A 13,841-nucleotide genomic window follows, 5' to 3' on the forward strand; every position below is an offset into this window, starting at 1 on the left:
AAAATGGCATGCAGGCAAAGTATATTTGGTCTGCTGAGGATATCTTGGGTTTTATTAAAATTAATTTTTAAATGGTTTTGTCACTCTCAGGACTGAATTTCAGCCAAGCACTGAGACAATACAATGATCATTTCCAAAATATCAGCTGCACCACACAATCATGCTACAGCTGGATGTCAGCATTAGGTAAAACAGAATTAAATGAATTTGTGATTGCATCAGACTAGCCAAGCAGACCTGGTGTTCCGGGCACTTCCAAAATATCCCTTAGTGAACCAGATCAAATGCAACTGCAAACTGAGTAAGATTAAAACTGACAGCAAGCTAGTATCTATCTAAGGACATATGTAAATCAGTGTGACCCTCAGTATGACAGTGCTGCAACCTGGTTTGAAGCTGCGAAAGCAACTCTCTTGTAAGAAATGATGGCTTAAATATGAGCCCGTGATCCTAAGACAACTATCTCCTATTCCAGAAACATGGGTGCCTGAGACATGACAATGTATTCTACTATAAATCATTCAATTTAAGTACATTTTAAAATAAGAAGTATAGTAGCAAACTCTGTTTAAAGTGATACTAGAAAATCCCACCATAACCATGTTGTTTGCAGTATTGTTGGAGCTGTGTGGTCCCAGGAGAGTTCTGCTGTGTGGTCGGTTGGAGCTGTGTGGTCCCAGCAGAAGTGGTCCAATAAAAGATATTACCACACCTACCTTGCCTCTACCATAACAATATCAGCAGCAAAGCAACCTGAGATTCCCATATGTAAAACTCGGCTGAACTGCACTCTGCTCAACCACAAATCCACAAATCAGCCCTGAAAATGAACTTCTGATTTTGTAGAATCCATGAGACTCTGCTGCTGTCTCCAGAATGAGCCAGTGGGAGTGAGATCATGTGTTCCATGGCCAACGGGTGCAGACTTCACTTCCTGCACCCTCAATTGATTTGTGGGTATATTTAAGTGCTTATGGTAGGTGCTTACAATTTGTCTTTAATCATATGAGTGCTACTTTCCATCCCAAGCACTTGCAGACCTTAGCCTGGGTCTCCTTTCCTTAGCTTGGGTAAGTGAATTTCTGTTGTGCATTTGGTTTCTTAAATCACATTTTCCTAACATATTCAATAGGCTGTAAAATACAATAATCTGCAGCAGTTCTTCTTATATTAGAGAGCTTGTTCTACTGTAACTCCACAGGCTGCAAATTAACACAACCTGTAAAGTGTCCATAAAAGACTGTGGTTGAAAAATGGCCTTTTGGAAATCACAGGAACATAATAGGACTAGAGAGAACTCATGATGGTGTGGGGTTTGGGATAGCAGCATTATTCAGGTAAGAAATGTTTTCTGCAGACTGATTCCTGATCTTCAGGAGCACCATTATGGGCACCAAAGACTACTTATTTCCTACTAAGAAACAGAATCTCCATCCCTGCTAATGACAGCGGTAGTGCTGATTAGCGGGTAAAGCACTGGACTGGGACTCTGGAGATCTGGGTTTATAGTCTTAGCACTGCCACTGACCTGCTGGGTGACCTTAGATAAGTCATTACACCCTGCTGTGCCTGTTTCCTTATCTGTAAAATGAGAGCTAATGATACCGTCTTTGTAGACTGCTTTGAGACCTACTGATGAAAAGTGCTATATAACAGTTAGTATTATTATTTCAGGAGAACCAGGGACACCATCTTGTAACTCAGCTAAAATGTACTGGAACATGAGAAAGAGCAACGATATTGCTAAAAAAACAAGGGCTGTCACTCTCAAACAGAGACCATTGACAGTAAGCATTTGTAATACCTGGAGAAGTTTTGTATTCTTGTCAGTGGAAGAAATATGAGTGGTTCCCAGCCCTGGAGTCTTCTTTTCAGTGGAAACCTCAGAAGATTGGGGCAGAAATGGCATTATGAATGACATGTCCAGTCAGACTGTCGCAAGCCACTGCATTTGAGAGAGAGATGCGGCAAGCCCTTCCTAGCACCCCTGTGCATAATAAAAGCCACAAAACTGCCCTTGGCCCTGGTTGGAGGAGGTATGAATGAAAAAAGAGGGGAAGTCTCACTCATTATAGGCTTCAGGTGCAATCAGAAAAAACGATCAGCAAGCTAGAGGGGGAAGGGATGATTAGAAAACTGGAAGATATGAATGACAAGAAAAATGAACTTAATCTATCTCAGCAGTGTATCCATATTTGAGAGGTGTAAGTACCAAAGACAGAAGAATTATTTATTGTGATTATCCTATTCAGTGGAGAATAATGGAATGGAATTAAGAAAGGGAAAATTAAGGCTGATTATCAGGTCTGGGACATTTGAAATGAGACTAGAACACTAGAGAAGCTACTGAATGGAACAATATTGCATTAGCAGAGAGATTTGCTGGATGACCTCTCTTTTACCTCTGATGTCTATGCCTGTATGATTCAAGGTGTGGTGAAAACCCATATAACTAACAGATATAAACGTAAGCGCGTGTTAACAAAATACTGTATTTATCAATACTGTGAAACAAGGCACCTGACTGGTAAACACGTACACTGTGTAGGTATCTGATATTCTCACACAGGTAAAAATGTGCCATTTCTGAAATAATATTTTAAAGTCAGCTTTCCACAACATTTTTTCTCTCTCTCATCTGTGTAATTTCTCCAACAAATTACACCAGCTTTGAAAAAGGAAGATCTCTAGCTTTGCAGTGAGACATGCACCACTTGCTTCTAGCCCTCAAAGGTCATCTACATTATGAGCTATAAAGGGCTTGTCTACACCTGAAACCTTACAGCTGCACAGATGCAGCACTGCAGCTGTGTCACTGTAGCGCTTCAGTGTAGACATTACCTATGTCAACAGTTGCATTATTTTTTTATATATAAGGTCATATGTTTTTTAATATTTTGATCTAAATTTTCAAAAGTGACAAGTGAGTTTTGGTTCTTCAGTTTTTGGGTGCCCACCTAGACACACCTTAAAAGGGCTTATTTTGAGAGGGCGGATGTTCAGAACTTTTTGAACATCAGACCCTTTGAAAGTGCCAAGAACTGAAGCACTAAAGATGACTTTTGAGAATGTAAGCAGTTCTCTCCTTCTGATCCGTGTACAGTTAGACTCAAAGTAATTTGGATTAATAGGCAGAAGAATACAAGACATAACTACAATATAATCATTAAAAAATCTTTTCAAGACATTTCTAAAAAAGTTTTTCTATTACACGTATCATATACAGAAGTCATGAGAGAGTGGTGTAGCATACAATTTTTATTGCCAGAGTAATTTTGAGAGGGGCAGAAACAGTAAAATATTTTGCAAACATTTTTTTAAAAGAATTATTGGTTTTAAGAAATTTAAACCTGTTGTAAAACTGGGAAAAAAACTGGGGGAAGAAACCCCCAATTTTTGTTGAATTTCTGAGGGAAAATGTAAAAAATTTCAGCCAGCTCTACTTGCAACTCAATATTTAATGAGCCATTTACTAACAAATATAGGTAGTGATAATTTCAAATTGAGTTTAGATAAAGAAATAACCCAATCTTTTTTAATTGGCTGCAATTTTATTTCATGTGTATCTGCAGCCTTAGGTATGGACAAGTTATTGCCGAACGTTGCATAGCACTTTCTGGACACACACTTACTGTACACTTGTAGCTGTCCTCTGAAGACATTCCTTCCACGCGTGTTTTCAGCTTTACATTCGTACATCCCTGCATCCTCTAGTTGCACATTAGGTATTTCAAGAACAGCTTGAGACTTTCTCAGACGGGCTTTACTTGGATTATGATCATTAACTTTCCTCCATGAGATTGTTGGAACAGGGCTGAAATATTTAGTAGAATTACTGTTAACACTTTTCTACTATTAAGAATATAGATTCTGTTATCTGGTAATTTAAGTACTTAATAGTCTAAGTGGCAATAAAATGTAATCACAATTAAGGCCCATATACTGCTTGATATACTTCACATTCCACAGGGAATGTCTAATATAGGAGACATCCCAATCTTCCACATAGGAGGTTAACTTTTAATTCAGATTAAATAAATCATTCCAAATGATCTCTGCAGGGTTTAATGTGCTCTCCAAGTTTTACTATTGTTACCTTGAGCTCCTTTGTTTAATGGTTAAAGGAAATAACTTCTCTTAAGCCTGGGTGAACTTTATAAGTGCAGCCACTCTACCAGCTTCCCATGATGTTATTTTCAAGAATGATATTAGAACACAGTAGGCTGGCAAGTATTTGGGGTATGCCTGTCTATAAACGCAGATGGGATGTTATAATACTACCACATTTCAGATAAAATATAAATGTCTCAATCGTTTTATGGGCCTCCTATATAAAGTGACCATATTTTTTTTAAAAAATATGATATTTTTATAGAAATATTTTTAAGGGTAAAAATAGTCACTTTTTTAAAAAGAAGTGTACTTGTGTACTGGTGTCACTATTCCTAGTTTCAGACTCAGTGACATAGACATATTTCTTGAAGAGCAGGTTTTTTTCCCCAAGTAGCTTAGTGTTCTGAATAAGTGTATCATGAAAAACTGAGTAAGTGTCTTTTAACATTTATGTTGAGCAAAAGAACAGATTTGAGAGTGTCTATACTCATTCAACTTTTCTCTTCACTCCAAACACTCAGCACTCATTCCTTTGCACTATTTTTTTCCACTACTTTCAATACATTCTACTTGGTATAGCAATACAACATAAGTTGTAGCTATAACAACTCCAAACATTTTGAAAGCCAGGCTATTTCAGGTCTTCTGACAGAAGTTCCTAGGACACAGAGACATCATATGAAAAAATGGGATTGTGCCACATAGTCTCGGTAGTTATGTAATATCTACAGGGTATTTACTAGAGGAAGACCTCAAGTCAAAAGCTGGATATAAACACACTGAAATTTAGGAGAGTTTGGATTTGGATCCAAAATTCATAGATTAGGCCCAACTCTGAAATCATACACACTTCTGACTTCTCTTATAATATCTAATTTGCAGGGCTTGCACTAATCTTACAAGAAAAATGAATTGGTGCATAGAACAGAAAAACATCAGCAGTAAAAATTATACTTTTGTGCCTCATTTTTTGGTTTCTTAACTTGTGTCATTTACCTTGAGGCTAGTTATATATAGAGATACTAAGCACACACAACTCCAGCTGGAGCTGCAGGTGTTTAGCAAATGAAAAAAATCAGGCCTTAGACATCTCAAGCTCAGCAGGAAAAATTATGGTGCACCAAATTAATACATGTGTTAATACATACATTCATAATAATTCATAGAGTTCCCACGTTTATTTAGTTTTTCATGTACATAACCATACCACCTTCTTATTGATCTTAGTAGTCAATCAGCCATGGATTTTTCCCTGATGTCTTTAGCTTCCCTTTTCATCTTTCTATGCTTTATAACATCAAAGGTCTATTAATTGCTATTTCCACTTTTTTCCATTGATATATTGCTTTTTTACTTCTAAGTGCTGTCTTCACTTTGCCACTGTACCAGCGTGGGCTTTCAGCCACAGCTGTGCTCCTTGATTTGTGGAATATTGGCTTTTTGGCCATCTATTAAATTCTTAAAGATCTCCCATTCATTCATTCATTCATTCAGGATCACTGGTCACAAGGCAACTACAAATTTCCACTACACTAATGATTAATTCATATTCATCCTTCATAATGGGGTTCAAAACAGAGTTATATCATGTTGGGTGTAATACAATGTTGACAGCAACTACTGTGCGAGGAAGACTGCATGGAGAAACGTGGAAATATTTCACTGTGCATGAGATTGCAAAAATTTTTGAGACAGCAGTGTTATCTGGGCTGCAATCCTGATTTAAATGAAATCAACAGCAAAAGACCCCTTTATTTTAGTTTCAGCATAGAGTCCCAGTTCAACTGAATAACATTGACTAGTAGGACTTTTCTTAGCATATGTTTCAGAGAAACGCTGAAGAAGTCACAAAGTATTGAAGTTAACTTGTACAGAAGTCACTATGCAAGCTAATGTATCAAAAACTTTGTATAAATTGCACTAGACTTATTTATTTTATTTTATTTTAAAATTTACTTTAATTGCATGCTGTAGCAAGTTAGTGCTTATAGTACGGAAAATACTAAAAGAACTTTTTGCCATTGCCTAGATCATTAAGAAATATCTTTTAAAAAATCATAGTTTTTTGCATGATGATGAGGTAATAAGTGGAATTTTTCAAGGAGATAAAAATACTTTGGCTGCAAAGATCTAATGATTTCAAAGGAAAGTGCTCCCAAACTGCAAATCACTACTCAGAGACAAGTTGGAGCTCCATTTCATGAAGCTTCTTTTTTTCCTTGCGTAAGTCACAAGTGAGGTATGAATTTTACATCTAAAGTGAAAAAATACATCTATATATATTTATCCTTGGTGACATTTATAAAAAAGGGAAAGAAAAAGAAACACTGATATTCTCACTGAGGTATACAAAGAATAAAGTTTACATCTTTGCTCTAGAAAACTGAACTTCTAGCATTAAAAAGTTATGTGAGGCATATATTTTTCATTTAAAAATATTCAGAGCTTTTAAAAAAGATTTTGATGATTAATGCTGGAGCTGATTGCAATTTACATAATTAGGACAAATCTATAGGGATGTTTATATTTATTTATATTTTATTAAAGTATATATTTTTCAAATGTAGACCTTTACCTTTAAGTTTATGCACTGAGTACAAATGGGAGGGCTTGCACATCTTATCCCTGAAGCAAAGCTACATCCCTGGGCATCTCGAGTGAAATTTTAGCCCTCTTAAAGACAATGTCAAAACTTCTGTTGATTTCATCAGGGCCAGGATTTAGGTCTAGCCTTAGGTGTGGGTCACCTGCCCCACTGCTTAGGGCACCGTGGTCATGGGCCACCGTGCGGCAGCATAGACATGCATGCTGCCAGTAGGCAGAGGAGCTCCACAAACTCACAGAGGCAACGCGTTGGGGGAAGGTGTGTGTCCAGATTTCTCCCTCCTTCTTTCCAGCAAAGGAATGTGAGTGGGGGGCAAGCAGTGGCACACAGATACTGCTTGCCCCCTCTAGTGTTCCTCTGTGCCTCACTTTGGGTTGCTATGTGTGGGGGGGGGAGTGAGGAATAAAGCCAGGACTCCCTGCGTCCAGGTCACTTTCCCTACCCGGGCTGTGCTGTGAGCTGAGCATTAGGAGCTGTTGCTCTCCTGTCCTCTTCTTACGCAGCCCTGTCAAGGTGTCACCCCACTCTGAACTTTAGGGTACAGATGTGGGGACCTGCATGAGATAACCCCTAAGCTTATTTACTAGCTTAGTTAACAGTAAGCTACCACCACCAAGCGTGTTCCAAATCTTAGGGGAGAGCCACTTGGAACTCTGCCTTCCCCCAAATATGTCCCCAGTCTTTATCCCCCATTTCCTGGCAGGATTGACACTGATTTACCTCCCACCAATTCCTAGTGAGCTCAGATCCAAAAAACCCTTGGATCTTAAAACAAGGAAAAATCAATCAGGTTCTTTAAGAGAAGACTTTTAATTAAAGAAAAAAAAGTGAAAGGAATACCTCTGTGAGATTAGCATGCAAGCTGCTCTCACAGACAACAGATTCAAAACACAGAAGATGTCCCTCTGGCAAAAACCTTAGTTACACAAAGACACCCAGTTTGATTCTTCCACTATGAAAAACAAAGTTACAAAAGAAAATGAACATAATCTAATACATTCCTTCTCTAAACACTTACTACTTTTAAGAAATGTTAGATGGCTGATTCATGGATCCTTCACTCCGGCACAAACTTTTCTGAACAGACAAAGACTGATTTCCCTCCTCCCTCTTTGAAAACATCTTGTCCCCCCCATGGATTCCTCTGGTCAGGTGTCAGCTAGGCTATGTGAACTTCTTAACCCTTCACAGGTAAAAGAGGAATTAACCCTTAACTGTCTTATTATGACAAGCCCAGATAGGGAAAATGACCTGGACACAGGGAGCCCTGGTGTAGCTCTTTGCTCCCCTGCTCCCAGCCACCTATGGTGGCCCAGAGGAGCAGCATTTAAGAGGGGAGAGAGCGGCAACACCAGCCACTCTGTGCATCTGGGTCAGTTTCCCCATATGGATGCAGTTAGGGGTACACGAAGGGGGTTAAGGGATTGGTGCAAAGAGGGCACCGTGCAGGGGTTAAGGGAGAAGGGGGTGTAGAGGGGCGTGGGGAAAAGGGACACCGGATGGGTTGGGGAAAAAGGGTTATTCATTATTATTATGTATTTTACAAATAATTTCAGGCATATGTCTCAGATTAGATGCCTGAAATCATGCTCAATTTTATCAGTGACTACCATCTCTCAGCTTTCCTGCACTAGCACAAGGTGGGTCCATCTCCCTCTCTGTCTGGGCAGGATGGGCCAGGGGTGATGGGGGGCAGGGACAATGTGAGGCACTATGTCCATGAGAGCTTGGGGAAATGGGGGCCAGGAGCACCAAAACACAAGTTCACCCAGGGCACCATTTTCCCCAAGGCTGGCCCTGCCAGGGTTATACTTCTTACCCAGTTCAGCTGAAATAAACGCTGGGTGTAAAGCTCTCTTTGTGACTATGAGTACGTCATTCCCAGCTCGAGTAGACATACCTGTGCTAGCTCTGATCAAGGTAGCACACTAAAAATAGTCCAGCTGTGACAATGTGAGTAGAAGGAGGCAGTAGTCACGCCATGTACAAACCCTTCCGAGATGCTAGGTATGTATTCAGGGTGGCTAGCACCTCCTGCTGCTGGTGCTATCATTGATAGTCTCTATTTTTAGCACAGTAGCTCAACCAGAGCTAGTGCAGGTATGTCTCATCAAGGTGGGAATCACACTGCCACCTCAAAGGGTAGACATACCCTCTGAGAGATGACAATTAATTCTATATGAATGTCTGCACAGTATGCATATGAATATGAATGTGAAGAAAATATGAGCTGGATTTCATCTCAAATACACTCTAAGAGTGGTGTTTTCAAAAGTGCTCGGCACTGACCTAATTCTGCTTCCTTTGACGTCAGTGGAGCTTTACCATTGACTTGAATGGAAAAGTGCTAAACACTTTTCAAAATCCCACCATAAACAACTCTAGTGTCATGACCACCCAATTCCTCATGAAAAAGAAGTTGCTAGGATCCATCAAGAATATACCTATTGCAGTGAGAGGTAGGATAGGAATCAAGAAAATTTCTCTCATATCATCCTGCTTCCTAAACAATCTTTTCCATGGGTCTATTTTACTCAATATTCTGCAGTACCATAGGTAGGAAATGCATAATTCCCATTTTCTGTTCATTTTTTGTAATTTGCATTATCCTTTGTATCAAACATTATTTAGCTTTTTCTGTAGTTTCAATCATTTCTGTGTGGTTTTTCTCCAACTCTCATAGTAATTTTACAAATAAATCATTGGATTTAATATTGCCTTCAAATGCTCACCTGCACAAAATACCATTGTGCAACACTGCATGGCTGCGCATTTGAAATTACAAAGACCTATTTTCTCCTTATGCCCTCCAGCCTTCCAACTGTGCAAAATGTCTACTAATTATTACAGGATAATTATGTAGGATTAAAATGTCAAGGACTATCATGAAATTCTCCCCATCATATGCCTTCTAGAAATATGCATTTGTCAGCCACATAATTATATATTTCCAATGTCCACATAATTCTATTCTGGTCAGATACATTATAGCGCATTAGCAGAGAGATTCATTCAAATATACAAGACTAAACAATATGTTGTCCTTTCTTTTGGTTAATAGAGGCTATTCAGTGGTCATGAAGGGCAGAGGTTGCTAGCACTGGAAACTTAACCCATAGAATGGTAAAAAAGTCAGAAATTGTGTAAGCTTCCCCTCACTAGCAACCTTGACCTGGGGAAAACATCTACATCAGTCATTAACAAATACACAAGTCATATGTCTTCTATGTTTGGGACAATTTATGGTTTGATTTTCAGAGATGCTGAGCACATGCAACACTAACTGACTTTAACAAGAGTGGTGAGTGCTCTGAACTTCTGAAACTGAGTTCTTTAAAGACTAATGCTCTTCCCAAACACAGTGATCATTCTGATTAAGACATGACAAAACAAGAAAGCAGAAGCAGCCAAGAATGGCAGTGGGTTTAGTTTAAAAATAGTGAGCAAAAAGGAAACACAACTTTCCTCCCTCCTCATTTAAAAATAGGTTATTGTCCATTTCTTTTATTGAGAGTTAATATAATTTTAAAAGGCAGATTTCTCAGCAGTGTCACTCCAGCATTAACGAAGGGAGTTTGAGGGAGGTTCGATCAATGTTGATTTTCTGCATTAGGCATACTGCAGAATTCTTTATTATTTTGTCTTCTAACCAGAATAATGTTGATCTAATTCTTCTTTTTTATTATTTTTTTTTTGGTACTACAAAGATGCTGCAGATTTTAAAGTGGAGCAGAAACGTTTACATTAATGTCAGAAGAAATGCTCAGAATACTGAATGATAAAGACGATGCCTACACCACTGAGTGGATTCTACCATTGCGCCATAGCTATGCCAACATGACACCATACTGTAGACAAAGACTACATCAGTAGAAGGTTTTTTTCTGTCAGTGTAGGAATACTAGGTCAATTGAAGCATTCTTATGATGGGCCAGCTGCATCTGTACTGGGTGTTAGGTATTAGCTACTATACTCAGGGGTGTGGGTTTTTCACACCCCGAGTGACTGTGTCAAACTAATTTTTAAGTGTGGACCAGGCCACAGAGAAGCAGGACCGAGACTCTGGAGAACTTAATTTTATTCCTGAGTCTGCCACTGGATTACTGTGTGACTTTGGAAAAGCCACGTCACCTCTCTATGTCTCAGCTTGCCTGTCTTTAAAATGGGGAAAATGATATTTACCTCCTTCATAAAGCTTTGAAATACACCATATAACAGAGGTATTTAACAGGGGAGGCAAAAGTAAAAACCATGGACTGCTACAATGCTGTAGACTAATGTCCCAGCACACAATGCTCCACCTTAATGCAACTGGTTTTCCTCTCAGGCTGAGCACTTCATGCTTGATTGCTAGTCTCAACATGCTGCAGCTATGTAATAAGGGGATAGTGGCAGCCATTTGTTCTATTTAATTTAAATTAAGGACACCAACAAGTCACAAATTGTGGCTGTCATTCTTCATACAGTGATAACTGATTTGCCAGTAGATATTAAAAGACATTAAAACTCTTTGCCTTTCCATGGTGGATAAAGCCGCTCGATTTAGAATTTCCCCTTGCCCCCATTTTTTTTAAAACAACATCAGCAGCAACTTGATGTGTGGCTGGTGCAGTGATCTATCTTAACTCTTCCAATTTGTTTTCCCCAGCGAGATTCTGGTGCAGTGATTTGGACTGTCTGAACTACAAGTGCAGGAAAGCCTGAGGAAGTGAGACTGGTTAGTGTGTACTCCATGTCCTGTGCATAGAAACAGGTTAATCAAGATGTCATACAACAGAGTACCTCCGCCTGGCACTTGTTATCCTTATTATGGGAGCAGGCAGGATTTGTTCAGTGTTCACTGAAAAGACTAGGATGATCTGAGTCTTTTCAAAGAGCAAATGTCAGAGGAGAAATTGATGTTGCTGGATGATTTTAGCCATTCTGCCTCATCAGCCTTTCTAAACTAAACCTCTGAGTTTATGGCCTGGTCTACACTAGCCTGTTATTTCAGAATTAGCTGAGTTATTTCAGAAAAAAAAAAAGGATTCCGTCCACATGACCAAACGTTTTTTTCCAATTTAAAGGACTCTTTAATTCGATTTCTGTACTCTACCTTGGCAAGTGGAGTAGCGCTTAAATCGAGATCGCAATCCCGGGTTAAAGGTATTGTGGATGCAATTTGACATTATTGGCCTCTGGGAGCTATCCCAGGATGCTCCCTTGTGACCGCTCTGGTCAACACTCTCAACTCCAATGCACTAGCCATGTGAGCAGGAAAATCCCTGGGAACTTTTGAATTTCATTTCCTGTTTGGTCACCAACAGCACAGGTGACCATCAGTACAGTCCACCACCACAGGCAACCATGCAGAGTCCACCATCACAGGAGATCATGCAGTCCCGGATTTGCAGATGAACTCTACAGTGGTCCGAACAGGAGGTACTGGATCTCATCGCATATTGAGGAGATGAGTCTATTATGGCAGAACTACGTTCCAAAAAAAGGAACGCAAAGACCTATGCTAAAGTGTCCAGGGCCATGACGGAAAGAGGCTACTCCAGGGACACAGAGCAGTGTCATACAAAAATTAAGGTGCTCAGGCAAGTGTACCAAAAAGCCAGGGAGGCAAACGGGCACTCTGGGTAACAGCCCCGTACATTCCCCTTTTACCGTGAGCTCCATGCAATTATGGGTGGTGATGCCACCACTACCTCACCACTGTCTGTGGATACCTGCAAGGGGGGAGTTGCACAGAGTGAGGAGGAAGAGACATTGGAGGAGGAGGAGGACAGTGCACAGGCAGTAAGTGGGGAATCTGTTTTTCCCTCTAGCTAGTTTTGCAGGTACTGAACATACTGCTGGATAACACGTGAGGTATTTACAAGGTCAAAACTGCAGCAGAGATCTGAGTGTGCTCCATGTCTGCCGCGCAATGGCACCTGCACGGGTAATCCTTGAAAAAGGGAGCAAAATGAGCTGTTCGGTTCAAGATGGCTGATAAAAGGTGGTAAATGGTTGTCTTCTGTAGCTTCCATAGGAGCCCAAGACAGCTTCTGCCTCTTTCTCCAGATTGTCTGTGTGGCTCTGTTCACGATGGCTGAGAAACGGCAGGGAATTGTTGCCTTCTGTAGCTTCCACGGGAACCCAGGACAGACAACATGGAAAAAGCGGTGGAAGCTGTACGGCTCTGATCACGATGGCCGAGAAATGGCGGGAAATGGTTAGATGAAAGAGGAGATAGAAAGAGGAGAGAACATTCAAAGTGGATTCAACATACCAGGAGACAGGCGTTGCACCGTGCTGCACCATCTGCTGGCAGCATGGCGTCTGCCATAGCTTTCATGGAGGGAGGAGCGAGTGACGGCACAACCCAGGAAAACCCATGAGAATGTTTTTGCCCCATCATGCACTGGGAGCTTAACCCACAATTCCAATGGGCGACAGATACTGTGGGAACTGTGGGATAGCTACCACAGTGCAATGCTCCGCCATTCGATGCTAGCCTCGGTACTGTGGATGCACTCCACCAAATTCTCGCGCTTTAGTTGGGACACATAACATCGAATGCATGAACTCGATTCTGGAAATTCGAATAAAATAACTTTGAATTAATTTCATACTGTGGATGTACCCTAAGTGGCACCAAGCTACAGATGCCTTTTGTCATGTCTCAAGGAAGTGGCCAGAAAAGTAACCAATAAGGCTGGAGTATGTTCCATGCCTATCACTCTTAGCTTTAGAAATGTGAGGTCTGTTGCATATCATCAGTATGTAACAAAGTACTGTTGATCTGGATCCTCAGCTGGCTAGAGCTCTGCACAGCTGAGGAAACAGGTGGGAAGAAGAGGGGCTCTGAGCCTTCTTTGTTCTTCTTTCATCCCTGAGGCTGTCGGGGCCAGTCTAGCCTGCTGCATAATTTAGTGCAGCCTCAGGGCTGCTTTAAATTATGCCCACTGTAATTGCCTGTGATCACACCTCTCCCTCCCACAGCACATGCCTGACACAGGGGAGGCTGGGTTACCATACTGCCAGCTATGGAAGCTTTAGGCCACCCAAGGATGAACCCTCAAGCTGCCTAGTTTATGACCCCTTTGCACTCCTCCAAAGCAAAGGCATGGAGCAAAGGCACAGATCTGGCCCA

The 13,841-nt window shown here is 40.5% G+C and overlaps 1 protein-coding gene across 5 annotated transcripts in view; it reads right to left on the reverse strand.

Moving 5' to 3' along the window:
• CNTN5 (contactin 5) overlaps positions 1-13,841 on the reverse strand; it is a 1,071,723-nt gene that overhangs the window by 211,565 nt on the left and 846,317 nt on the right. For all 5 annotated transcript variants that reach the window (XM_050940444.1, XM_050940408.1, XM_050940418.1 and 2 more), the window contains one exon: positions 3,633-3,814. In XM_050940444.1, coding sequence (XP_050796401.1) covers positions 3,633-3,814 — 182 coding nt within the window. The remainder of the gene's footprint in view (positions 1-3,632; positions 3,815-13,841) is intronic.

The sequence above is a fragment of the Gopherus flavomarginatus genome, chromosome 1 (genome assembly GCF_025201925.1).
Source record: "Gopherus flavomarginatus isolate rGopFla2 chromosome 1, rGopFla2.mat.asm, whole genome shotgun sequence".
Classification (NCBI taxonomy): Eukaryota; Metazoa; Chordata; order Testudines; family Testudinidae; genus Gopherus; species Gopherus flavomarginatus.